The 25,806-nt window shown below is 39.6% G+C and overlaps 1 protein-coding gene across 1 annotated transcript in view; it reads right to left on the bottom strand.

Annotated features, from left to right (window-relative positions):
- Window positions 1-25,806, bottom strand: part of sorcs3 (sortilin related VPS10 domain containing receptor 3) — a 275,666-nt gene that overhangs the window by 136,917 nt on the left and 112,943 nt on the right. The window contains exon 3 of the mRNA XM_042484973.1: window positions 293-392. Within this exon, the coding sequence (XP_042340907.1) occupies window positions 293-392 (100 nt within the window). The remainder of the gene's footprint in view (window positions 1-292; window positions 393-25,806) is intronic.

Genomic DNA, 25,806 nt, shown 5'->3' with positions numbered 1-25,806 from the left:
CAAACAACTGTTGTACTGCAAGCACTGGTGTGGAAATGTATATTATCCTGAATTAGGTGAAAAGTTTTGATTTTGCAATAATAGCAAACAGCATCATACTCAAATAGAGGAAAATATTAACAAAAGGCAATCTCTTACATAAGCCCATCTTAAAAAAGGCCTGGTTCTCTGCAGTTGGGGCAAAAATTTGAGACTTTACAGCCTTTGAGCATTTTGAAAAAGAAAAACAGCTTGTCAGTAAACTAAAGAATCCACACAAATACTAAAAAATAAAAGACTTGCAACATCTCACCTTTCTCTTGTTAGTTGGACAGACGTACAGGTAGCTCAACACAGTCTTAGATCCGACTTTGTCGTTCATTCTCTCGTATGTGGAGCCGTAGTCCGTAGATCTAAATGGAGGAAACAAAAGGAAATACTGTAGCAAATAAACCAGACAAGTGCACAGTGAAAGTTTGCTTACAATCTAATGGGTAAACAAACAGACTAAAGATTACTGGGAATATGCACGATTCATGTCAAATGATATTGATTTTGCAGTGATGAAAAAGAATGCAATATCACACCCTGTGGTGAAACAACAAGCAGATGCAGGCTGGCGTGGTACTGCATTTCTACAGTTACTCTGTACAAGTAAAACCTCTGGCAATAGAACAAGAGAAGGTTAACCAATCATCTATCGCTGCCAACAAAAACGAACCATTCGGAAACGTCTGGGGACCCGGCACAGTAAATAATTAATTCTCTACCGATGACTACTATGAAATAAAATATGACGAGTGCAAAAACGTGGATGTTCTTGAACCCATGGGCTTTAATAATTTAACAGTGGGAATGAGCCTGTTAGCCAGCCTAGTCCCTAGAAACTCCACATGAATCCATCATCACTAGTAACTACCAAACCGGCCTTCAAGTAGAATATTACAGCATTTACAGGGGCTGTATTGGCATTTCTTTTTTTCCTGTGAAAGCTGCATTGATGCGGCCAGGATTTTCAAATATTTCTCTCTGTGGGGACAGCGACACCCACCCACAACTGTGACATAACTCCCATTTGGATTTGCAGTCTACTTCACAGTGTTGATGATACCTATTTCAGCGTTTGTCCTTTTTTTAGTCAGAGCTCGCCGCTTGTGCTCCTTCAGAGGGAATGAGGTTTCGGTGAAATTGCAAAGAGATTTCTCTCATTCAAATTCACTCCCAAATGCCGGAGAGACACAGTGGTTGCTATGATTACAAAGCACAATAATGAGTCAGACAGACAGCATCATTTCCATCGCATATTCAAGTGGAGGTGTGGGGAGAAGTGCAGCACGGAGAATGATCCTGATTTGAAGCAGGGGCAGTGAACTATAAGGCTTGCCTCCGTGTAGCACTGCCGGAGCCTCCTGAGAGGAGACCTCATAAATAACATAGAAACATATGTTGTTTTTGGCATGACATGGATGAGAACAACTGCCAGGCGTGCCTTTATCGTGTAGTCATCACAATGCACAAGGTTACATTTCTTTAATGGAGAGTGGGGATGTCTTAGGTGCAGACTGCAGGGAGATGTCAGCTCTCAGATGTGGACTAAGATCACACACTCATACCTTGCACAAGAGAGCTAATCAATATGAAAAGGAAAATGACTTGCTGCCATTAATAAGTTTCTTGATTTATACTTGCCGTGGAGGTAAATGATGTCTGGCCATGTGATGTTATTACCTGACAGTTTACATTTTGCTTTCCTGTTCCCTGTTCTTCTGCTTGGTTAACTTGTAAAATTGTAAAAAGAATTAAAAAGAAACTGCATGGTGGCTGTAAACGTCCTTCAAAATACCAATAAAAAGAGATTTCAAAATGCCAAAAGTACATACTTACTATGATAAATGCACCACCTGCATACAGTGTGATTCTATATAATAGTGACATGATATAATAGTCATGTAGTAAATATCACCTTCTCATGCTAACAACATTCTTATAAAACTCAGTGTAGGAGGTTAAAGTCCCGTAAAACAGAAATTAGTGTTTAGCTTCTGTACTGGGAAATATAATTCCCACTGAATTGAATATTTGAGCAGTGTACAGTTAGAAAAGGGATATAACTTCCTTGGCATTTGATTACAACACTAAAAAGTGGGCAGACATAGAGTTGACTTTAGCCCCTTTTACAGTTCCTGTTCAAGGTGGAAGCATTCGGCCGTTATTTCGCCGCATCGTTCTGTATAAGAGGTACAGTTTTGGATTGGGGGGACGGAGTTGTCTCACCTTTAAGCCGACAGTGGAGATAGAAGCAGCACTGAATCAACGTCTATGGCTTTTTTTAAACTGTTCAACCTGGTTTTACAGAAAGAGAAAAATTCTGCTGTTTTTTTTTTTTTAGGGAAAATACTCTGATGCAGATTTTTGACAGATTTTGGCATGTCACAAAAGATAAATTAATAATTTGCACATGAACATGGGATTAAAACTTTGAAAATGTATTTTTCTTATCAATGTTGAGCTCCAAAGTTATCTCCCAAGTCCAAATAGCTTTGCTGTTCAGTGCAGAATACCTTTTACTTTTGGTTTTGTTTTTCAGTTAAACTGAATTAACAACTTTACATAACAGCTCAGTTGATGACAATCATAGACTATTATGCCTAATAAATAGAATTAAGTTTTCACCAATGAAATTTAGAGAAAGTGAGCGTCTTTGTTATAGGCTTAGAGCGCGTTCACAGCCAAACGTGGCCTGCCCTTGGCCTTTAATCAAGTTAAGTCTTCAGGAACTAACAAGTCCAATTTGACCTGAGTTGTACTTTTAAGCATTGTCAGTGATGCAGAGAGGATTATCCATGCTAATATTTCATTGCGCATTAATTACTGCTGTGCCTTGTTTCAATAAAATAGGCCTAATACTTCTTTTGTTCTTCAAAACGCTGGGCTTTGAACCCACACTTATAGATGGTAGCACACGCCTTTGTTTTAAGTTTCTCTTCACTGATTGTATGAACATTTAAGAGTCAATTTCAGATTCTACTGATTACTTTCGAGGATTATAGAGTCTAGTTTTTAATTATAATAGGATATGAAAATTCACCTCTGCTGCCCTGTCCTCTGTATTTCTCAGTCCACATGGCACTGGAAAAAGTCCTATTAGTGAGAAACCCCTGTCGTAAACTCTGGCAAACTGACACCAGCTGATCTCACCAGCACTCTGCTTGGCAACAAGAATAGGCAGGATGTAGCTTTTACTCTGGCGGATATCCGATACAATGACCAGTCAGACAGGATGATGTCTAAAGAGAGACATTTCTGCCTATTTGCTCTGCAAAAAAGATGGAGGTCTGGTGTGACTGCTGTCTGAAACCTGTCATTATCTCACAGCAGAGCATTTATTTTTTTGGGCTTGATTCTCTCAGCCTAACAGCTTGATTTTTTTGGTTGAAGCTTAGTGAAATAATATGATGGTTACTTATTGTAGCCATAGTTACATGAACACAGATATAGCTCTCCAATCAGCAGCCCAGTATCTGCTGAATTTATGTCTAAGGTATACGTTTCCACCACGTCATGATGTATGCCCAATGCAGAATAATAATGTTAAGTGATGCATAGTGTAACCTTAGCAGCGGTGCACAAACTTAAAGCAACTACTACTGACAGAAGCACGTTCTGTCAGAACAGTGTTTTCCGTTATCGATGATGTCAATTATGTTGATGAATTGCCCCAACCCTTTGAAATGTATCAAACTTTGCAGCACAAGGCTATAATTTGTGTTCCAACACATAACTGTAATCAACATTTGCCTTTTTGTTAACAATAACTGCAATCTTTCTTTTACCCTAACCAAATATTTTAGTTGCCTAAGCCTAGCCATACCAGAACCATGGTTTATTTTCGATAATCTTTCAATAATCTTTCCATAATCGTAACTGCAATGCAGAAATACTGTGGTAAAACATTAGGAATAAGTATAATATAATAAGATCAACATCAGTTCTCCTGTGCGAAGTAAGTAAAGATTATGAAGTGCTTTACAGGAATACAAATCATTAAAAATAAGACAGTGAAAAAACAGTGCAAAGACCTTAAAAACACACCAAATTAAAATCCCTAGACAGCATGAGGTGAGACTGGTCGGTTTGTATAACTGAGTCTTCAACTGCTTTAAGAGCATCACAGATGCAGATCATATGTCTCAATCCAATCACCAGAATAAGTGTTGGCATTGTAGGTTTCTGCAAACCACAGATATGAGTTTTTCAGTTTCCCTGTCAACCCAACTGGTCGAAGCAGAAGGCTGCTCACCTTGAGTCTGGTTCTGTTCAAGGTTTCTGCCTGTTAAAAGGACGTTTATCCTCACTACTTTTGCCAAGATCTTGCTCATATGAACATGGTTGGGTCTCTGTAAATTAAATTACATGGTATGGTGCCAGACCTGCATGAAAAGTGCCCCACGATAACTTTTGTTACGATTTAGTGCTATGAAAATAAATTGACTTGACTATTACAACACTGTGATTAACGTGTGGTTAAGTTTAAGCACAAAAAACACTTGGTTCTCCTAGTCTACATAAACACAGATTTCTGTAAACCAACATGTCTAAATATTCATGAGTCTTCAGTGGAACAAGCCTCCTCTCAAATTCTCACGCAATTACAACTTTTATCTGAGCATTGCTGTCCAATCAGCACTTCCCCATAAGCTGAGCCCATTGAAACTCTTGTTAACTTCTTGTTTTGTCTGGTCACCATGTGAAAAAGACATGAAGAGGCACAGACGGTCTCTACAATGAATTGGAGGGAAGAAAGAAAAATACTGCCCAGACTTGAGTGTTCTACATATTTTCAATTTGAGGCCAAACACCACAATGATTTTTTGCAAAAAGCAACCTGTTTCAATTTCTGTTTAGCCAAGCACTTTGTGTGCTTTTCTGTGAAATTAATGGCTAGTGAAAGATAGACATATTTTTGTGACTATCAGTAAAAGAGATTAAAGCAGATTTGAATCAGGATGTTACATCAGACTCTCGAGTGGAAGATTTTCTCAGTCAGTCAAAGTCTGTGACCATGAAGCAGGCTTAACACACTGGCGGTATTATGTTGACGGAGGTATGGTATTTAAAGAGCATAATCAATTGCAGAATACATTCAATGGCTGCCTCTACAGCCCTTTCTCTTTAATCCGCCTTTAATTAGTTTAACTAAAAAATGAGATCCCAACATTTGAAAGGTATATTCTCTTGAAATTAAACAAATTGGAAAATATCTTAAATGACATGGGCTCTATCTCTACGGTCACAAAGTGGAGGTGTCTATTTGTTTTCATTTGTGAAGGCAAGTCCTCCAGTTTTTTTCGGGGAGCCAAAGAATGAGATACAGTGCAGCGCATTGCAGTGTGTGAACATCAAATGAATGGAAAAAAGGCAGACAGAAATTGCATTAGGGAATGTTTGTGAGGTTTTGCCAGATGTCTGCCAGTAAAGCAGAACAATTCAGCGTTGGTGTACAAAACTGTTGACCATGCTCTGGGGAAAAACAAGCCATGTACTTCAAAGACTGAGCGACGAAAATTCCAACTAAATCATCTTAGTTTCCCGAGCTCGAACAAAGAACATCACCCTGAAGCAAACAGGAATTAAAGAGAAATGAATTCTGTCGCAATATTGTTCTGCGGAAAAAACAAAAGGTTACTGATCTAACTCTTCTCAGTGTAAACCTGACTTCGGCTTGCTGCTGAACAAAAACTGTTTGTGAATGTTAACGCAGACGAAACAGCAAAAAGACACAATGAGAACAGAAAACACACCAAATCAATATTCATCAGAAGTCCGAAGATGAAAGCATCATCAGGTGGTTGTCGGAGTCGAACTGAAGCAGCAACAACTCAATTGTCTGTCCTCAGAAAGAGACTCACACAGAGACACAAGAGGCTCAGAGAGCAAGAGAGACAGAGAGAGGAAAGGTTTCTTTGCAGAGAACCCTGCGGCAAAATCAAGCCTGAAGACTCTGAACACTCGCTGACTGATGCGCTTGAAAAACATTCTCAGCACTGGTGAACCGAAGCGTTCTATGCAGTGCTGAGGGGTCAGAGGTAGAGACGCCTGAACGCGTTGCAGACATTTCCACTGCGATTGTCTGAATTGTTGCAGTCTTTTGTTCCAGGAACACACTCTAGGGGGATGACAAAGCCAATTCTGCTCCAGCTACAGGTCCTCGACACAAGCCGGCTCTCTGGATAGAATCCAGGGAACTTTGGGAGACCAGCAAAAGAACCAAACAGAGCTGTCGCCAAAACAAAACGCCTGAGAGTTTCATAACAAAGTATGAGAGACCAGATTTGGGAAAGCTGAAAAGCTTCTTATTAACCTTAATTTAGCCAGCAAAGGGCTCGCTGAGCATCTCTCTACAGAGCGGTGCCTAAATTCTGCACAGTTAGTATGTCCTTTTCACGTTTGAGTGGGTTTTATCCTGCTGCTCTAATGTCGTCCCCCTCCAACCACTAACGGCTAAACTTGAGCGTCCTCAGTAAGCACCGATCCGGTGATTTGCTTAACAAATGAGGACTATAGCCTCTTACACACATGCACTGAAAACCTAAAATTATCCAGACACTACATGGAGGAGCTGTATAAGAGAAAGCAAAAAACCGAAACAGCTGGATTGGACATTTAATGAATTTTACCCTGCCAGCTCCCTAATACAAAGAGTGTGCAATGTTCAATTGAGCCCAAGCTTGATTTAAGCAGGTAACTGTCCAAATAATTAACTGCCAGCTAGTGGGCCTGTGGATGACGTTTCTGTCATGTGGACTTGCAGAAAACCTAAGGGAAACAAACATCTGCAGGTGAAGAAAAAAGATTAATTTACAAAAAGACAGCAACAAAAATGTCTAACAACATGACAACAGGAATCGCTGATTTCTGCTGATGAGGGCAAATGCTGAAACAGTCTGAAAATTTTAAGGAACGACATGAGATTTTGTTGTTTACCAAATTACAAACCAGCTATGTGAGCAGTGTGTATCCCATGTTATGATCTGTCTCCTGCATCCTCTACCCAGATGCCAACTCTCACCTAAACTAAACAGAGTATTTCCAATAGGTGAGAATGCTTCGTACAGAAATAATCTCCTGTTGTTGTGACTTGATTCTCTGGACACTGTCTGGAATTCATGTGAGAAAACAGATCATGTGTAGATCTGTGCGCGACTCAGAATTATGTCAGTCGAATCAGATTTGGCCGTTCAATACGAATATTCGATGGTTTGGGTTTCTTTACTCATAAACTTTTAAAATCTGCTCGGGTTCAGTGGAACGTTCGGTCTGACAGCCGCAGTCAGTAAACAATCAAATGGCACTAACAACAGGCCGGCAACATTTTTTGCCTGCACTTGTTATCAAACAAAAGCCACTGACTGTCATACTTGCTTTGAGCTGTAAATTCTCCACTTCTACGCAGAAAAGAGAAGATAATGTTATATCGGAGCCTTAAAGTGCAGAGTCTCTCCTCCTCTGTGTTGCTGCATGACGCTGCAGCCTCTACTAAAGGGCTGAGCAAAAGTCAAGAGCACTCACTCCACAGCAAAGTCTGGGGACCAAAACGTCACCAGAAGTATACTGTGCAGCACACTGACTAGGAAAAAAATGATAAAAAAACAAACTGCTCGACATGAAGCAATGTCAGTCGACTGAGGGATCCCCGACTGATGATTCAAATCTCTGACTTTCAGGGGGCAGCATGTGTCTGGGTAAAAACTCTGCTTAATTTGTCTGACAAGGCCAATGTTTTACAATTTATTGTTTTTGAATGGCAGTTAATGTTATGGAAATATAATGGCCATGGCACATAAATGGATTAATGTATGGTCTGGGTCTTCCAACTAAACGTTAAGGTGAGGGTCAGATTGTAGTCAGGGTTAACAGGGTTAATAAAAAGGTTCAATGTTAACTGCAGGTCTGCGACAGCATCTCCTGCATTGATTTGCTTTACAGCTAGGTTTTGTAATGGTTCCAATAGCTCGTTCCATTTTGGATTTGGTTCCAAGTTGGTAAAATACCCTAATTCGTTAAGCTCCACCGCAACAAATCCCTTATCAAATCTTTTATTCATAATCTCCTGTCTCTTTTTGACACAACAGGCATCTGCATAGGAAGAAAAAAAAATAAAACAAAAACACAGTGACAAATAATATGTGCTAAGCTAGCGACATTGTTGCCAACAAGACTAACCAGCAGATTTTTTTTCCTTTTTTTAGTTAACCTAGATGTCTAAAAATCACAGTTTAAACTTGCAGTACATTTGTAGACATCAAGACACAGTGAAGATCAATGCTCACTGGGTCAGAACTGCCCACAGTGGGGATTGTAATGTGTTTGTCTGTGAGTTGGCCTGCAGCGACTGGTGACTTGTCCAGGGTGTTTCTGTGCCATTTCATCCGAGGCATGAAGAGAAAGGTTTCAGCCTCCGTGTGAGTGGCAAAGACAATGATTGGATGGATGAGTTGCCCGGGGCAATTAGTCTGTTACTTGCAGCAGCAGTTTACTGCTTCATTCAACCAATGGATTATTAAGTGCTTTAATCCAAAACACTAAGCCGGCACTCTAGACAACATTCAGGCAGAAACACTGTTGTCATAGTTCACTGGCAAGTATAGACTTTGGCATAATGTTTCCTTTCAAAGTAGCCTCCCTGTCAAATAATTTATTATTAGAAAAATTAACTTTCAAAGAGCGATAGAGAGAACAAAGCCAGTCATAACTCTCGTTGAGCTGATGAATCATCTTTCATTTATAAATAGGGGATTAGGTCTGGGAGTAATGACAATATATAAAGATGCAATATCAGTTCGTCTGGCATCAGTTTCTCTTTTCTTTCTTATTAAATGTTAATTCTGTGTTATCTTATATATTTTTAAGGTGTATTAGTCCATTGTGGTCAATGTTGTGAATCAATGAGCTGAGGTTTTTTCAGTGAATATTGTTTTTTTTTTTGGTATCATGCCTCCACATCCATCACTTCGTAACAGCCAATCAGCCAATAGCAAAATCCAATTGCAATAGTCAGGTTTCAACCTGTGCAGGGCAGTCACCATGCACAGCTTTACCATAATATGTAGAATTCAAATACTTTGCACTCAAATGTCAGGATCTGGACCTGAATGGCCAGACATAAAAAGCTATTTCTAGGCTACAATGAACTACAGTACAGCCACCACCGCTACAAGGCTATAAAATTGCATTCGGCGTGGTCTGATGTTATGATGCTCTGTAGTCTCATTTAGCCTCTTGTTAGCGAGCGTGTTTTTTTATCACATATAAAAGTTCAAAGTCTGAAAGTGGGGTATTCACTGATATATTTTACATCATAGAATAAAACATTAAAGTCTCTTCAGCTTGTGTTAGAGAGACCTTATTTAAGGCTTCTAAACAACCACTGACTTTGAGACGTGGGAACCAGAGGTGCTGAAACACTAACAGATTTCCGGGTTTTAGGACTCATTACTAGGATTCTCCATTTGAGTGACAGGATGTCTGCAAGGCATCACCACAGTTTATGAGCCAGAATCAACCCTTGCACCTCCACAGCTCCACCCTCTCATTCAAAATTGGTCACTTCTGCCTTAAAAAAAAGCAAGATGAAAACAGCCAAAATGCCAGACTCGATGCTTCAAAGCCAGAATTCACAAACCAGTGTGTGACGTCATGGTAGGTATGTCCATAATTTTTATACAGTCTGTGCTTTAACCACAGGTGCTTTCTGCATATGCATTCGCTTTCTGTCTCCATCATCGTGGCCATGAATAGCAGTCATAAGTTCGAGGGGACTACATTTTACTTTTTGAGAGAAAAGTGACTTTCTTCTTTTTTGACTTTCTTCTGACTTCAACGTGCACGCAGCACCAGCCTCAGGTAGCCAGTTTGAAGCAGACGGGTTACCGTGAGAGATGGTATCAAGGGAGTGAAGTCAGGTATCATGGGAGTTAGATGAAATAAAATAACTATTGAATTAGGCTTCTGTAGTTTTGTCGTCATGAATGAAAAGACCCTAAAAAACTGAAATTGACCTATGTGATTACTATAATTAAGATAATTAAACAGCATTTGTGTAGGAAATATTCTGTCCCAAGCTTTTTGATCGATGTAAGGGGCTGATCACTGTAACCGTGATCACTATGGGCCGTTTCCCCTGCATTATATCTCCAGGCATGAAAACGCAGCATCATATGAAATAGATTGGATAGAGAATAGCCAATTAAGACTTTGAGTCTGCATTCCAGTCACATTTATGCAACACCACTCGTTTAAGGCACTGGACAATACAGGCCTGACAATGTTGCATCTTAAATAACACTGAAGGGAAGGAGACAGAAGACAGACAGCTGTGCATTTATGCACAGAAAGTCATGGGGCAGACTTTTGATTTCTGACAACCCTTCAAAGCTCTGGCACAAATCAGCTCCTCTGCTTTTGATTTCTTTTTGAATATAAACGTGAATTTTTAGCACAATATTCCCATTTTTTACATACATAGTGCAAATATCCATGCGGCAGATGTAATGTTGACAAATGATTCATTAAAGACACAGAAAGAAAGGTAGACAGCCAGTCCTACTTGCTAAAACCAGCACGTAATGCACACTGCAAATACACATCACATTTCCCGCAACTTCCATCAGCAAATGGAATTGTTTGGGGTCTACAGACAGAATATAAAGACTTTTAGGACAATGAAAACCCATTTGGATATTTGCTGCATGCCAAAAGAATAAAACTGATGACATTTGGTTAGATCTAAAAGAGGAAAAAAGCAAGATTGTGTTGCAGCATGCCTTCAGCAGAGGCTGCAAACATCCAGCAGTTTTTTAATAATCACTGCTACCATCAGCAAAGCATATCTCAGCACGGAGAGTCATAATGCACAAGCTGTCAAGGAGTTTATCTGTGGAATATACACTAACCCTGAGCTGCACTCTTGTGAAAATTTGCACACCAACTGAAGCATTCACGCACTCAAAGACAGCACACACACACTTGCATCTTTCCACGCTATCACCTGAGGCAACTGCTGCTGCACAATCTCCACTCTAATGAATCCGCTGAAGCATAATTGAAAATGACTTTGGAGAATTGCCACATTAAGATAGGAAGATACTGTATTTGCAGGTGTTTTGCAGTTGTCGGTGAAGCACACGTGAGAGAAGAGAACGGTGAAGCATGAAAAAAATAATGGAACCTCAAAACCCTGAGCACTGTACGCCAAAGTCTGTCTCTCTTTCAATAGATTAGGAAATGTGTTTACGTGCATATCCGACAGTGTGTGTGAGTGTGTGTGTGTGTTAATGTATGTGTCTGTGTTAGTGGGAGATAGTGAAAGGAAAAATATAAAAGCAACCCATGTGTGAAACAAACAGAAACAGGAAATGTGCCTGCAGACCGTGTGAGGATCCATGCTGCTGCTAATTCAAAGCGCAGAGAAAGTCAGAGACAATCCTGCGGTGGAAAACAAAAGATTTCACATAACAACCATGTGCTGGAGTGTGATACATGTAAACAACAAGCAAAACAGAAAGGGGAGACAGGAGGACTAGAAATTGATATAAAAATTGTAATAAAAAAAAAAATTGCTCACAGTATCCTGCGCTGCTATCGGGCCTTACCAAATATAACCCTGACCGCATCATTGCACTGCGCCTGACAAATGCAGTGTTGAGGAAATACCTTAAAGGAACAGCCGGAGTGGGACAGAAGTGCTGACATTCAAAGATCGCTCTCAGTGACAACATTTGTTGTGTATCCCACTCTCAGCCCGTGTTCTCCATTCAACCTTGACAGCGGGTAGGCAAGTATCTTTGCGTCATTCCCTCCCCTCCTCGCCACGCTCTAGAATGCTTTCTCCAGAATGAATCTTTAAATAAAATATAAAACTTTTAAATTCCTCCCAGACATGATGACTTTTTTATGAGGTCTAGAAGGAGTTTTTTTTTTAGCTTACAAAAGATAAATCCACCTTGTGTTCACTGCTATAATCAGCTACTGACCTGACCCATTACCTAGTCACCTTACCCAACCCTCCTTCCCTCTGCTCTGTCCTCCGCTTGTTACAGTGGATCACAGATGATACTGTACTGTATGTGATTTAAATCTCACTCGGAGTGCAGGCTTTGGAGGGAAAAATCCCCCAGCGTATCTTTCAACCCTGCAAAGCTGGTGGGCAAAGAACAACCAGGGATGACTTCCATTCATTATTCATGCCAAAAGAAGGCCGGGAAAACAGCAATTCAATAGCAGGATTATTACAGAGTGTATTGCCGGAGAGTGGCAGCGCACCATAGTGGATGGTGGGTTCAAGTTTGTGCTCCAACACGGTCTCTGGAGTGTTGTTAGTGATGATAACTGACATGTCGGGGTCAGGAAGAAGTGGAAATCCATGTGCTAAAAAGGGGCCAGAGAAGTAGGGAAGCTCTCTGGTGAAGACGCTTGTGAAATACTCAATTAATATGTAGAAAACAAATGCAATAATATATGGACAAAACTGGAAATACAGCGAATCTCAACGGATTGCGGAGTAATGGAATACAAGTAACAAAGTTTTGCATTTAAAATACAAAATATGACTGCTTTCGGCTATAGTTTATATTGGTGGTACTGAATAAAGTTACTGTGGTGAAAAATTTTAGAAAACTTTAAGGGACCATTCATTTGTTTTGTGTTATTTGCTTGAACCCTTTGTCTTAAGTGAATGTTACGCAAGCAAGCATCAGTTTGATTGCACTGTTTTTCTATAGAAATGTTCTAATGAAATGTTCTGTTAGGGATGTAAGGACTGCTGCTGTGTTTCTATTTATATGTCGCCAGCTTTGAAAGCCCCACATTGGAAGAAGAACGGCTGTTTCATGAAGCTGAAATAAGGAGCTCTCTACAAATCTCCTCCTGTAACTACATAAACCCAAATAAGGTGGCAGCTGGCTGGAGGGAGATCGCTAGGAGGACTTAAAGTTTCTGGAAAATGACTATTTCTAATAACAGCCTAATTGCTGTTGGCTATATTCTGTTATTTCCAGGAAATATCACAATATAAAATATGTGTTTTCTGTTAGAACATGGTCTAAAATTGATAAGAGTCATGCATTTTCCACAAGTATGAACCCTCTGTGATGTCACCTATTTGTTTGTGAACTTCCGTTTTGAAGCCTCGAGTCGGGTTTAATAACTTTACACTAACAACTGCCCACTTTCTGTTCTCTATAATGTATGTCAATTCCAGTACATATCACAATATAAAATGTGTTTTCTGATTAAAAAGTACAAATATAGAAAGATAGAGAGCAATGCTTACTTGCTATTAGGAAACAAAGTGTAAAATTCAAGAGTCACACATTTTCCATAAACAGAGCCTTAAAAAAGTGTGTACAGTGCAGCCCAGTGACACAGGAGACGCACAGCCAGAACACGGCCATGGATATGTTAGCCATGGACGAATGAGCTCTGCATGATTTTGAAGTATTCAAAAAGTAATCTGTATTTGAAATACATCACTTATTTTGGGTAATCCAATGGAATAGGTTACAAATGACATTTTAGGACCTGTATATATATATATATATATACACAAACACATATTTATGACTTTCATGTGATTTATTCGTTTGTTTTGCTTGTTTTTTTTACTTTTCTCTTTTTGTACTTATTTTTTGGTAATTTTCTTGTAACCTATTACGCATTTCTTGCTGTTTTGGGGGCCATTTCTTGTTAAGTTGCTTGTCGCCCTTTTCCCGTGTTTTTGAGGGAAATCAAGCCCAATGCTCAGGTATCAAGGGGTTAAGATATAAATCGTAAGCATAGCCTTTTTTCAAGACAACGGCATTAGCCTTTGCTACTTTTTCAAATTAAGAAAATAATTCTAAAATCTTTTCAGTGCATCTAGACAACTGAACTTTTTTTTAGTCTTGCCACACTAGTTTTATCTGATATCTGTGGGTTCTTTGAGACTATATATTTTTACTTGTTTAAAAACTTTTGGCATGTGAAATATTCCAGCACTGTTGGCAGACAATATTGCCTATTTTAAGTAATATTTCATCATTTCATTTTTTTTCTCTTGCTTTGGAGACAAGACTTTTTGCAATACAAGCTGTCAATTATAGTTCTTACAAAGAAAGTAATCAAAATTTGCAGGTCAGACTTTTAAAGAATCGGAGATCAGGATCTGCCAAGAAAACTGCTGCATCTATAATCAGTTTCCATTTACTTCAAGCTAATCCACTGTCCCATTTTCCTGCTGTAGGCTTTGTACCTTCAGGGAGGTTGTTAAGAGTTGTAGAGCACAGACATGGGGGTCAGGTGTGCTTTCACACATACTTTCCTGGAACGTGCCTATCCCATGGCATTTGGAGATAGCTTAATGACCTGTCTGTAAACTAACTGAGTCAGTCTAAAAATAAAGGGACACAGCTTGCTTTTTAGAACTGATATATGAGCTGAGGCAAACAGCGAAAGAGAAATATTTCCCTTTTTAATATGTGCTTCAGCAACCGCAGGAACCTCCCTGAATCTTTTTTTTTTTCAACTGTGTCATAATGGATGAGGGTTGCAAACAAACTTTTGATTTATATCTGCCATAACTCCTTTGGATTTATGCTCATCAAGTACTGTGTATGCAGAATCCGGTTTTAAATCATTCCCTCCTTTTCTGTCAGCGTAGAAGTCGCTTGCCAGGGATGAGCGACTCACAAACGTGGAGTGTTTAGCAGAACACCAGCTGTTTCTCTGGTGGAGACTTGGTAAGGTAGAAGTGATAAAAGCCAGGAAGGAGTGTAAGAAGTCTGTGCACGCTCTAACAGTCTTTTGTTTGATCGCTTGCTCATTTGCCTGCGTGCATCCTGTTGCGGCAGCACAGGGGTAAATACACGTTTTGTTGCCACTTTCCAAAGAGAGGGGGGAAAAAAGTGCTCTCCTGGAAGGTGAGTGGGAGCTATCCTTCACGACTTTGCAGCACCTTTATCTGCTACCTTTCTTCTTTCTGATAAGCAGCTCCAGAGCCAATCATGTGGAACTTATAACTCAGACATGTGAAAGTGAAGTTTTACCGGGGTAAGTAAGTAGAAGGAGGGAGAAAATGGATAATAAACTTTCCTCCAACCTTCACTAAACTTTCTTCCTGTGCTGCACACACTCTTATGCTGTTCACACATTCAGCTGTCCTGGCAGCCTCTCTCAGCGTTGGCAGGAATCCGTCCATAATCTCAACAGATCTAGCCTCGGCGCCGGCTATATAACTGGCCGTTGTGCAAGCAGCGGGCAGCTGGTGTGGGCAAAAACAAAACGTACCTAGCTATAGCACCCACGCCACCAGCCACATCACCAGCCACCACAGTGCAAGCACAACGCTGCAGGCGACTGATGTCAGAATGTTGTCCTACGTGGAAATATTTGTGTCATTTCAGATAAGCAGTGGAGTCAAAGCTCTCAGGCTACTCGCTGCTGTCGACAAACACAGAACATTTTGTAGCTCATTGGAAGCGCTTACTGGTCTCCATCACAGATTCATGAGCTAAGGATCAGTATAGAAAAAAAGTGATGTGAATGATTTATAATCCTTAAAAATATTAGTTTTAAATTCCTAAAAGGGAGGAAAATGATTTTGTGCTGATCATTAGACATCTGGATGGATGGTGAGACTTCAGTTAATTAACACAAACCCAAAACAAACCAGAGCCGCCTCACAGAGAGATGCCCTTGAACTGCCGGGGTATGAAATTTTACATCGCCTCCAGACTAAAGCCTCGTGATGGAATCCACCATTTGCTGTTATGACAGGAAGCAAATGAGAACGTGCTCCAGGATATGGGGAAAAAGCCCGAGAGTGTGTAATTAAAAAAGGTAAGAATTTAAATATTGTGAGAAAGGATCAGAGTAAATGACCTCTTTAATAACAGCGCAGGTGATTTATGTGTTAACTCGAGGGGGAAAGTAAGAGGGAGAAAACAAAAAGGTTTCTGTAATTCACTTGACATTTTTTATTTTTAAAGCAACATGCAGCTTTGCGTGCAAGTTCCTACCTCACATGAGCTAAAGTTCACTTTACTCAGATTCAAATCAACTAATTCACATTCATAGCTCACATTGTGAATATTGAACCAAGTTCACAGTCCAAAAAATTAACCAGTTTACATTCATGTTTTACCTTTTTTTTTTTTTTTAATAAAATAAAATCTTCTAATTATCATTCACTCGAATATTTCCAAAGACTGATCGGATGCTTCAACTCAATGGTTTGCTTCAAATTAGTTGCAGATGTGGATGATGTTCAGACTTGTTTTTTGAGACCTGGCAGGTACAATTTGCATATAAATGTAAGATTTTTTCCCCCCGTTAGAATCTGTAACTTACTAATGTTCATGAAAATCCCTCAATTATCCATATGAACTGGCTTCAGTAGCTGCACGGTCTGAATTGCCAGCTGTGGTGACATGCTGAATGCCATAAAAAGAGGGTTGTTAACTGATGCAGGTGTAAAATGGGAGCCAGAGCCGTCAGCTATCAGGCTGCTCTTCTGTGGAACCATCTTTCAGCACATCTGTTTGTCCTGGAAGAGGATCCCTACTCAGCTGCTCTTCCTAAGGTTTCTACCTTTTTTTTTTGTTCACGGGGGCTTTTTGGGGGAGTTTTTCCTTCTCCGCTGTGAGGGTTTAAGGACAGAGGGATGTCTTAGGCTGTAAAGTCCTCTGAGGCAAATTGTGATTTGTGATAATGGGCTTTATATAAGAAAATGAAATGAATTCATTTGAACTGAAAAACGCTCAGGTTAAGGGTCATAAGAAGTTGCAAACTGATGCGTTCAGTCCACTGGTCGCCAAGAATATGAGCGCGTTCAATGCACAAAACTGGTAACATGCATGTTTGTGTTTTTCAACATGCAAATTCAATGCTCAGTATTTGCAACAGTTTGTCAAACTGTTGTCAAACACTTTTCTTGTGCTGCATTCAGATGCCCTTCACAAGCATTTAAACCTCCAAAACATGAACAAATTGGTGTGATTTCTCTTAAAAACATGAAGGAAAACGCAATCAGTAATTTAGCAAGAAATGTCCTGCAAAGTGCATCAAATTTTCAAAAATGTGAAGAATGACAAAAAGAAAGAGAACGTTAGATCAAAAAAATAGAGGAATAGTTATAATTATCATGATTACACATTAACCATTATGTCACAGATATTAAATATTAAAAATCCTAACTTTTTTTGAGGTCATATCCTTGTTTATTTTCATATCTCCATATTTTTACTTTTTACTATTTTACTTTTCTTGTAACTTTTTACCAATGTCTTGCTAATTTCTTTAGGGTCATTTCTTGTTAAGTTGCTCATAGCCAGTTTTCTTAAGTTTCAAATGGTTAAGTGCTAAACACTCCATCATGTTTCCCAGCTTGCTACTAACTGTGTCTGTTTCCAGTTTTGGGCTTGGTAGTGTACAATGGGACAGCAGCTGCCTGACTGAACCAAAACTTTGCAGATTGTAAAACTAGTGGAGAAAGTTTTCCAGTACGGTCTGATACCACTAAAAGACTCCCTGCTGGCACACAGTAACACAAAGCAGGGACAACAGCTGCCTGCCTAAACCAGTTCACAAAGTTGGAAAGATACTTAGAGATTCAAACTTCTCAGATCATAACTCACTGGCAAAACATTTTTTTTTCCAACTGTTGTTAGGCAGCGAGACAATGAGCTACAACTTAATTTTCAGAGCTGGACAACAGTGTTGCTCTCAGTATACAGTCTACAAGTGAGACGAGTGTGCGGGGATCTTTATATACTGCACCACCGAAAAAAAAGACACTTCAAAGACATTCAATAACTTGACTCGACTATAAAATCACTTCACACGTCAATGCTCTCCTGTTGGTAATTCTACAATACCTAGTTTGGGAAACAGGCTTTTGTGTAATTTCGGTTGATTTTTATCTAGGAAAAAAATGTTAAATAACTTTACTAATAACTAGTAGTTTTCTTCAAATTTTAAAACGAACGAAACATTATGATTTTGAAAGTTTTGTCAACGTTAACAATTTATTTTGTAGCACTTACACTGTTTAAATATATCGTTTGCAATACATGATATCAAGTGTTTCTCATTTCTTTCTACAGCATACAGGTGTTAAAAACTGAATGTGTGTTCAGGGATGCATGAAGCTGGAGGCGGGAGGAGAACAATATGAAGCGATAAAGGTTGGGGGAGTATTACTGGCAAGACTTTCAATCTGCTCTTACCTCTGTGTAAAACTGTAAAGCCGTGAGAAACTCAAGAGTCGGGTTTGTCACAACACAACACTGTCACAACACTTCACATTACACGTTATTAGATCCATGGCCAACCCATAAATATTTAGAAGTGCTGATTTAATCATACTGTAGTTGCCGTATGCAGAAAAGGTTGCTATTATCCTTTGCACTATTCACTATTTTCTCTCATTTTAGGATAGCCCTCAGTAGCTTTATCAATCTTATCTTCTCCAGAGCGCTTTGATCGAAGTGCTTTTGAAAAGTTCTGGCAAGCCCAGGCTGGCGAGGTTTTGAGGGAAATACCAAGCCCAATTGCAAAAGGTCACAGACATCAGGTGGGTCTCTCCGAGAGAGCCGAGCCCTTATTATAGGCACTGACCTGTGAAATATCACATAGCCTGTGAGCATGCTCAGCAAAATGATGCAATTTGAGAGGATGTCACTCCTCACCCACAGGTGACCCCATCTTGGCACAGCGGGAGAGGACTCTGCAGCCAGGGAGCGATAATGCAGAGCTATCTCCTCTTTCTCTCTCTCTGTCTCTCCAATGTCCCCTGCATTTAGGCGAGGGAATCCCCTCCAACAATGACGGCCATCTCAAAAGAGAGATGGTGCAAATCCACTGATGGGAGTGGGGGTGTGTTTTACTTCTTTTCCTAACCTTCATGTTTTAATTCCCTTTGGTTATTAAACTTCTGGTTAAAGTTGCCCAATGGCAAAAAAAATCACCTTTATTATCACTAATTACATGCATTCACACAGCCCTTTTAACAAATGGAAGAGACAGAGAACTATAACACAAACTCAAGTCTAAAAATGGGTTTTTAACATAGAATACCTGGTCATAATTACTTGTGAAAATTTGAGGTTGTGTGTTAATATTTCTGATAGTTTTATATACTTATTCTGCTGAATGACTAAATTCAATATACATTAGAGCTGCACCTAGCGGTTATTTTTTTTGTTGTCATTTAATCGCACATGTGACTATTTTTTGTGGGTGTGCAAGTTAAAATACCGCGTTGTTGCATTCATGTGAGTGCATGATGTGTTCACTAAAGTTTCTACTGTGAAAGAGTAACAGCTTACTCATAAATGGGTCTTTTGCTGATAAAATATGCATCGGCCAAAACGCTTTACACATATCTAGTGCAAAAAATGTCTGTGTTGTCACTGCAGTGCATTTTTTATAAACTGTGGTCATCTGCTCGCATATCTGTCCACATCCAGGCGTCATCTCACTCCTTCCACTCCCAGTGACTACTCTATCAGCAGGATGTTAAGTAGAAAGAGCATGTGTTTTTGCAAATGCAGTGTAAAAGACCGGGACTTTAGTACAACTTTAGTAATATCTGCTGCTGTTTTACATTCGACAACTTGCATCTTCACAAGAGAAGCTCTAGTCACTTAGCCCCTATGTGGCACAGCACCCTTCAATAACAATAATATTAATAACTTAGATTTATATAATGCCTTACAAGAAACCCAGAAAGCCTTCAGTGTTGCTAGGCTATATTTGTAATGTGTAACCAATCAGATAGTTCTGCAGGCGGGACACTTAGCAAGCCTATAGAGTGGTAACTAAAGACAGTGAGAGGTGGCTGCATCAGAGCCAAAGTTGCACATTTTTTGGCTATCAAAGAAAACGGCACTAGTGCTTCCAGTGGATTTTTTTTTTCCTGAAGCCCTGTTATATATGTGCTATGTGCTTTATAATGGCTCGAATACAAGTCGCTGAATACTGCCACTTTAGTATTGTGAATTATTGACAGAACCTTGATAGCATCTCGAGGGGTTTTGTCCTTAACTCGAAACAGGTCGTTGGAAGAGATTTTACAGCTGTTGTAACCAGGAAAGTACACATGACTAGCAAAAATACCATTATGTATAAAATTAGTGAAGCGCCCCTTTAACTTCTTGATCCGTTCCGGACTACTCATTATGTTCAAGACCTAAAGCAACTAGAGCTGCACAAAACCCTCCCCACTAGTTATCTAAACTGTTACCTAATACTTCATAATCACTGTCATTTCCAGTGACACTAATTTCAGGCAGTTATCCTCATAATGAACATTTCTTCATACCAAACATCATTACAACTGTAATCAGCATGTTAATAGGGGACGAAGAAGAGTGGAGAGAATGCTCTTTTTTTTTTCATCTGATCAGCGTTAATTTGCTGAAGGCTGGAATAAGACCAATTAAATCAAAATAATTAGACTCAAACGCCTGATCATTTGGTGCGAAAATTTGCCTTAATGAAATAGGGCAAACTGACTGCGACTACAGTAATGTTCCCTGGAGGATTATATTTAGAAAAAGTCAGACAGTTACAACAGTATGTGTATTGGTGGTATGATGTTATCATCCATAAGTCCATTGAGAGGGAGTCATTCATTCTCAGATGCTGATTGAACAGTTTCAAAGCACAGACTGCATAATGATTGTAGCTTACATTGTAAAATGTACAAGAACTCCACAAGACTAGAGCTCTCAAATCACATGCTAATGTAATGCAAATATACAATGACAACTGTCCGTTGTGTAAGTATTTGGACAGTTACATCATTTATGAAGCAAAGACAGTGAGTCAGTTGTCAGACAGACAAGTCCACTGATTCTCTAACATGCGCTGTTGCTAAGTGAAGCTAAGTAGCCAAATCAGCCTCCAACCCTTGCAACCAGTTTTAATAAACGGAAATGAATCTGTCATATCATTTACTGCATGTAGAGCCAATGGAAATCTCTGTGTCAACGTCAATGATGCTAACAGGCTGTTTGTACACGACGTCACGTCACCCCAAAGAACTGCAGATGGGGGGCAGGGCGTGATTTCTGCCTTAAAGAGTGCCCAATGCACCCTTTGCAATGTGGCGGGATGCCCACACATGTCACCAGACAGCCATACTTTACCACAGACACAGGATGTAAGCTGAAAATACTCCATGTTACTCAGACAGCATAGAGCAAATTCAATACAAGTTTCATATCAGTTTTCTGATTTTATTAATTTTGAACAGTTCAGTACAAAGATAACCCTAACCCTTACCCCATACAGAGAGGCTACCACAGCTGCTGCCGCGAGTTTGATCCCGGCCTTTGCCGCATGTCCTCCCCTCTCTCTCCCCCTTTCACGTTTCATATTTTGACAGTCACAAACAGTGATTGACAGGTGTGTTAGCGACTCCTTGGCTCTGATTGGTTGTTTGCCAACAGCCGCAGGAGATTCTAGCAAATGCGACTAGAAGCAATACAAGGAGGACAAATAACATGATTTTTCAAAGACTATTGGTCCCAAGTATTATTGTGTGGATAAAGTAACAGTTTCAGCTAATATGGCATAACATTATTTATTTTAATAAAAGTTACCAGCTGAAGCTTTAATGCACCATTGAAGATACATTATCACTATGTAGTTTAAATTAAAGATTGCATCACATTCAAAAGAGCCACTTTTTCAGTTCACTGGAGTTTTTTTCTGGCTCAAACTGAACCCATTCAGCACAGACTAGGTCTAAATAAGCTTTGTTTTGTAATGTCTTGCCAAGATATTACAGCTAATATCTTAGTTAGCAGCTGTCTGCAGGTGTAGCATCATGATTGTTTCTGTGGTTTTTGTTGCCTTTTAACTGTTTTTTTTTTTTTATCAGGAACTAACATACTGTTTATCACTGCTGAGCTGAAAATGGTGCTTTCTGTCTCCAGTGAGGGGAGCTCCAATGCTAAAAGCCACTGACTCTGTCAGTGACAACGAGGACTCAGTATACACAGCTAAGTTTAAGGATGCTGTTTGTTACCATACTGAATGTCTCTGATAACTTAGTCGTACTTATAACAGCAACACAATATGACTCATATTTGTTACAAAACAAACTAAGAAAAAAGGACTGGACTTTCGTTTATGTGTGTTGGAAGGGTACAAAAAAAAGAAAAAAAGATTAACATCAGCTCATCATCAAGCTTTCCAGTTCAGTGATCCAGTAACACACTGTGAGCACAACTTCAATAAACACACTGCAAGAAAATCACAAAACAACTGCTGCACAGCTTGTTTTGCAAAAAAAGTACAAGTATAGAATATGTCAAATTCATACAAGGCTAGGAGGAAAATACAACCTGACTTTGTTGTTGGCATTAATTTACCCACGTCTGAATACCTGCAAATGAGTACAGGGCTTGTCATATTTGATAAATTTTCATCTACGGAGGGACAATACTCCAGAGGCCAGATGAGAGAGGCTGAACAACTTTGAAGAAGAATTGTTTTGCTGAGTTGATTTATCGTCAACAATGAATAGCTCGCCTGCATTTCTTTCCCCCCTTTACCACGCACAAATGACGGGCCCTTTGATTATTAAATTATGCATAGACTGACTGATCAGCTTTCATTGTTTAAGGTCAGGATGTTCATTAAAACTGACAGACTGACTGGGCAATACTTTGAGGTGTTGCCACCGCCTTGACCTTTGCAAAAAGGCAGCGTTAGACGTGCCATTTGGGACGTCTTCCCGTGAAGTGATAAACATTCTCTCCAACTGCTCCTCTTCAAACCCTATCAGAGCTGTGATCTCAATTAGCAAGCAACAGAGAGACGAATCACAGACCACAGCTGACATGAGACAGCCAGGTTTCTCTGCGCCGTCAGAGTTGAGCTGATTCAAGAAAAAGGCTGCTTCGATAAATAGTTAGCCTTTTATCTTTCTCTTTTTTTTTTTAGTCCTCTGTCAATGTTGCTTCCTTCAACTTCCTCTGCTTCTAACACTCCTGTCATACATACACAACCCTGCATTTCCTCAGACACTGACACACTGGAAAGTCAAACCTAGATGGACAGCTGCTCCCCTCACTGTAGGTTTGTGGGTGAGTGACAGGGCTGGGAGTGCTGCCAATAACACTGATCTTCAACCACAGTGATGTCCCTGTTCTCACGCCATGGATAAATTACTTCACCTGATTACGCCTTCCCTACAGAGTTAAACTGTCATGGTGCATTTAACTCTGATGACAGCGCGAGGGTTTATGTGAGTCCAATCATCGCTTATTTGTGTGCAAAAATATTCCGTGGAGCCGAGGATAATACTCAGACATCCTGTTGAGGTTGTTGCCTTAAATGTACTTTGCTGAAAGCTGCAAATAGTTTGTGTAGGTACCCGTTCAGTGGGAGTTCGAAAAACTTTAGTGTTATGACGCTGGCATTGCCCTGACCTGAATTTGAACTTAGTCCATTCATTTAGTATTTTTGTGCCTTATGTAACTAGTTTAAGGCGCAGTGTGTAGGATTTAGTGGCATCTAGTGGTGAAGACTGCAGACTAGCTGAAACTTCTCCCAATTAAGATTCATACTGTGTTTAATTGTTAAGGAGGTTTTCACCAAGAGCCACATTATTCATGGTCTCTTCCTTACGGTGGCCCTGTGGGTCAAAACAGTACAACATTTCAGAAAACGCTACAACATTTCTCAAAACAACATTTCCGCTACAACATTTCATGGTGTTATGAGGAATGCTGTTGTGTTTTGGGAAATGTTATTTTGTTTTTTCAAATGTTGTAGTGTTTTGGGAAATGTTACTTTGTTCTCTGAAATGTTGTGTTTAGGGAAGTGTTGTTATGTTTCGGGAAATGTTGTAATGTAACTTTACCCAAGCCCCCTGGCATGAAGCACAGCTTTGAAGCAATTTTGCATAGTGCAACTTTCTTGTTCATTACAAGTTGCACATTGGCCCAAAAACAATTTGTTTGTCTTGCACAATCATTGTAAAAGAAGCCACTATAAAACAAATTCATTCTTTGACTGCCAAAAATGAAAACACAGTAATTACTATCAGAATTTTTTGTCGCCTGTGAAGGAAGCTCCGAGGCTAAAACCAACTGACTATGTCATTGACACTCATAACTCAATGACGAAAAAGCCTTTTCTGTTCTAAGAACTTGATCCATTTGGTCAAATATCATTTGGAAAGTCTGGAGGAGTTGTATGATTAAATGATTTAATATCCCATTTGCATTTGCAGGCAGCCAACAGTAAGACAGCCGGCTCAGTTGGAGGAGGACTCCACTGCACATGCTGTATGGGCACAAAAACACAGAAGCCTGTGGAGGCTTTTTGGTCTGAGCAACTTTGACAGAATACAGCGCCATCTTTGAATGTATCCAGTTCCCAAAAACACATATCAGTGCTGTTTGTTGCCACAGATCTCTCCACCCCAATCCTTTTTAATGTGACGAGTTTTGAGTAAGGATGAGCAAATCCATCATTAACTTTACCCGTGCAAGTAACTAAATGATCTGTAGTATCTATAATGATCAGAGTGCGAGCATACTGTTGTCACGGTGAAAGTAAAACTTCACTGTTAATTGTGCTGGATCTAAAAGTCTCCATTCACTCACTCTGCTTCTCTTCTCATCCATCGATCCAATCAGCTTTGAATGGATCAACTGATCAATCATGCGCAACAAAACTCAAACGCATGATGAATTTCATCTGCTCTGCATTCACAGACCCACAAAAACATCAGAATTTACAGATGGGACGCAGAATGATTAATAAAAGGGACACAAACACACACGATTAAACACTTTTCCACCAAACATAACTGTATAAGCACTTCCTACGAGAGGACAATTCCCATATCGACTTAATCAAAGATTGTAGGCACAACACCCATCTTTGGTCACTTTCAAACATTTTTTTGCTTTTATTTTGAAAGCAAAACAGTCATGCTAAATGTTGTGCCTTTATTGACACTGAAAATAAATACTACCATTCTCCTACAAAAGCTAAACATTAGTGGGCTGTAATCACTTTTTAAATGAGGTTTTAGAAAGTTTGTAAACCTTTACATTCAAAATCTAATAAGGTAGCTATAAAATATGTCCAGCAAATTAGCAACTACAATGAAAAACGCATAATTCCCCATGGTTACTGTTGAAGGAGACATTGGATGAGATAATGCAGTTTGATAACCAGATCTTGGCTTTTAATAAATACATCAGTTTATTCCAGCTCCATTCAGATGATTTTCACCTCTCCTTTAGGCCACATTATGTCCTCTCTCTCTCTGCCATCTGTGGTGGCTGTGATGATGGGGGGCATGTCTGGGGGTGTTTATGCAACAAGGGCTATAGGGATCGTCAAAATGAACAGATTTTGACTACAAATACTGTGGGACTCTATTTTCCAAAGTTTACTTAGTTGTATAACACGAAAACATGAGAGAAAAGGTAGTCAGAGTTTGCAAAGACAGAGACAGTTTAGAAATGCAGGTAGCAGACACTTTTTTTTTCAAAACAATCATTTCATTATTAAAGAAGTGTACCCAGACCGTTTTATTATCCTCAGTGTCTGCAGCTAAAGCAGCTGTGTTCTGTCTCACCGCAGAATATCAGGGGACTGCATTTTCTTTGCACTTATTCAAATACCAAAACACTACGCTGTTTTCGCCTCAGGGTCCAAATTACACAGTAGCTGTCTAAATGTCAAAAATGGCTAGCAGTCACTTTGGCACAGCTTATCATTGTCAAACTACCGCTTCAAGCTGGGCAGAGTGAGAAACTT

Source organism: Plectropomus leopardus, chromosome 4 (assembly GCF_008729295.1).
Source record: "Plectropomus leopardus isolate mb chromosome 4, YSFRI_Pleo_2.0, whole genome shotgun sequence".
Taxonomy (NCBI): Eukaryota; Metazoa; Chordata; class Actinopteri; order Perciformes; family Serranidae; genus Plectropomus; species Plectropomus leopardus.
This window is presented reverse-complemented; position numbering and strand designations above follow the sequence as displayed.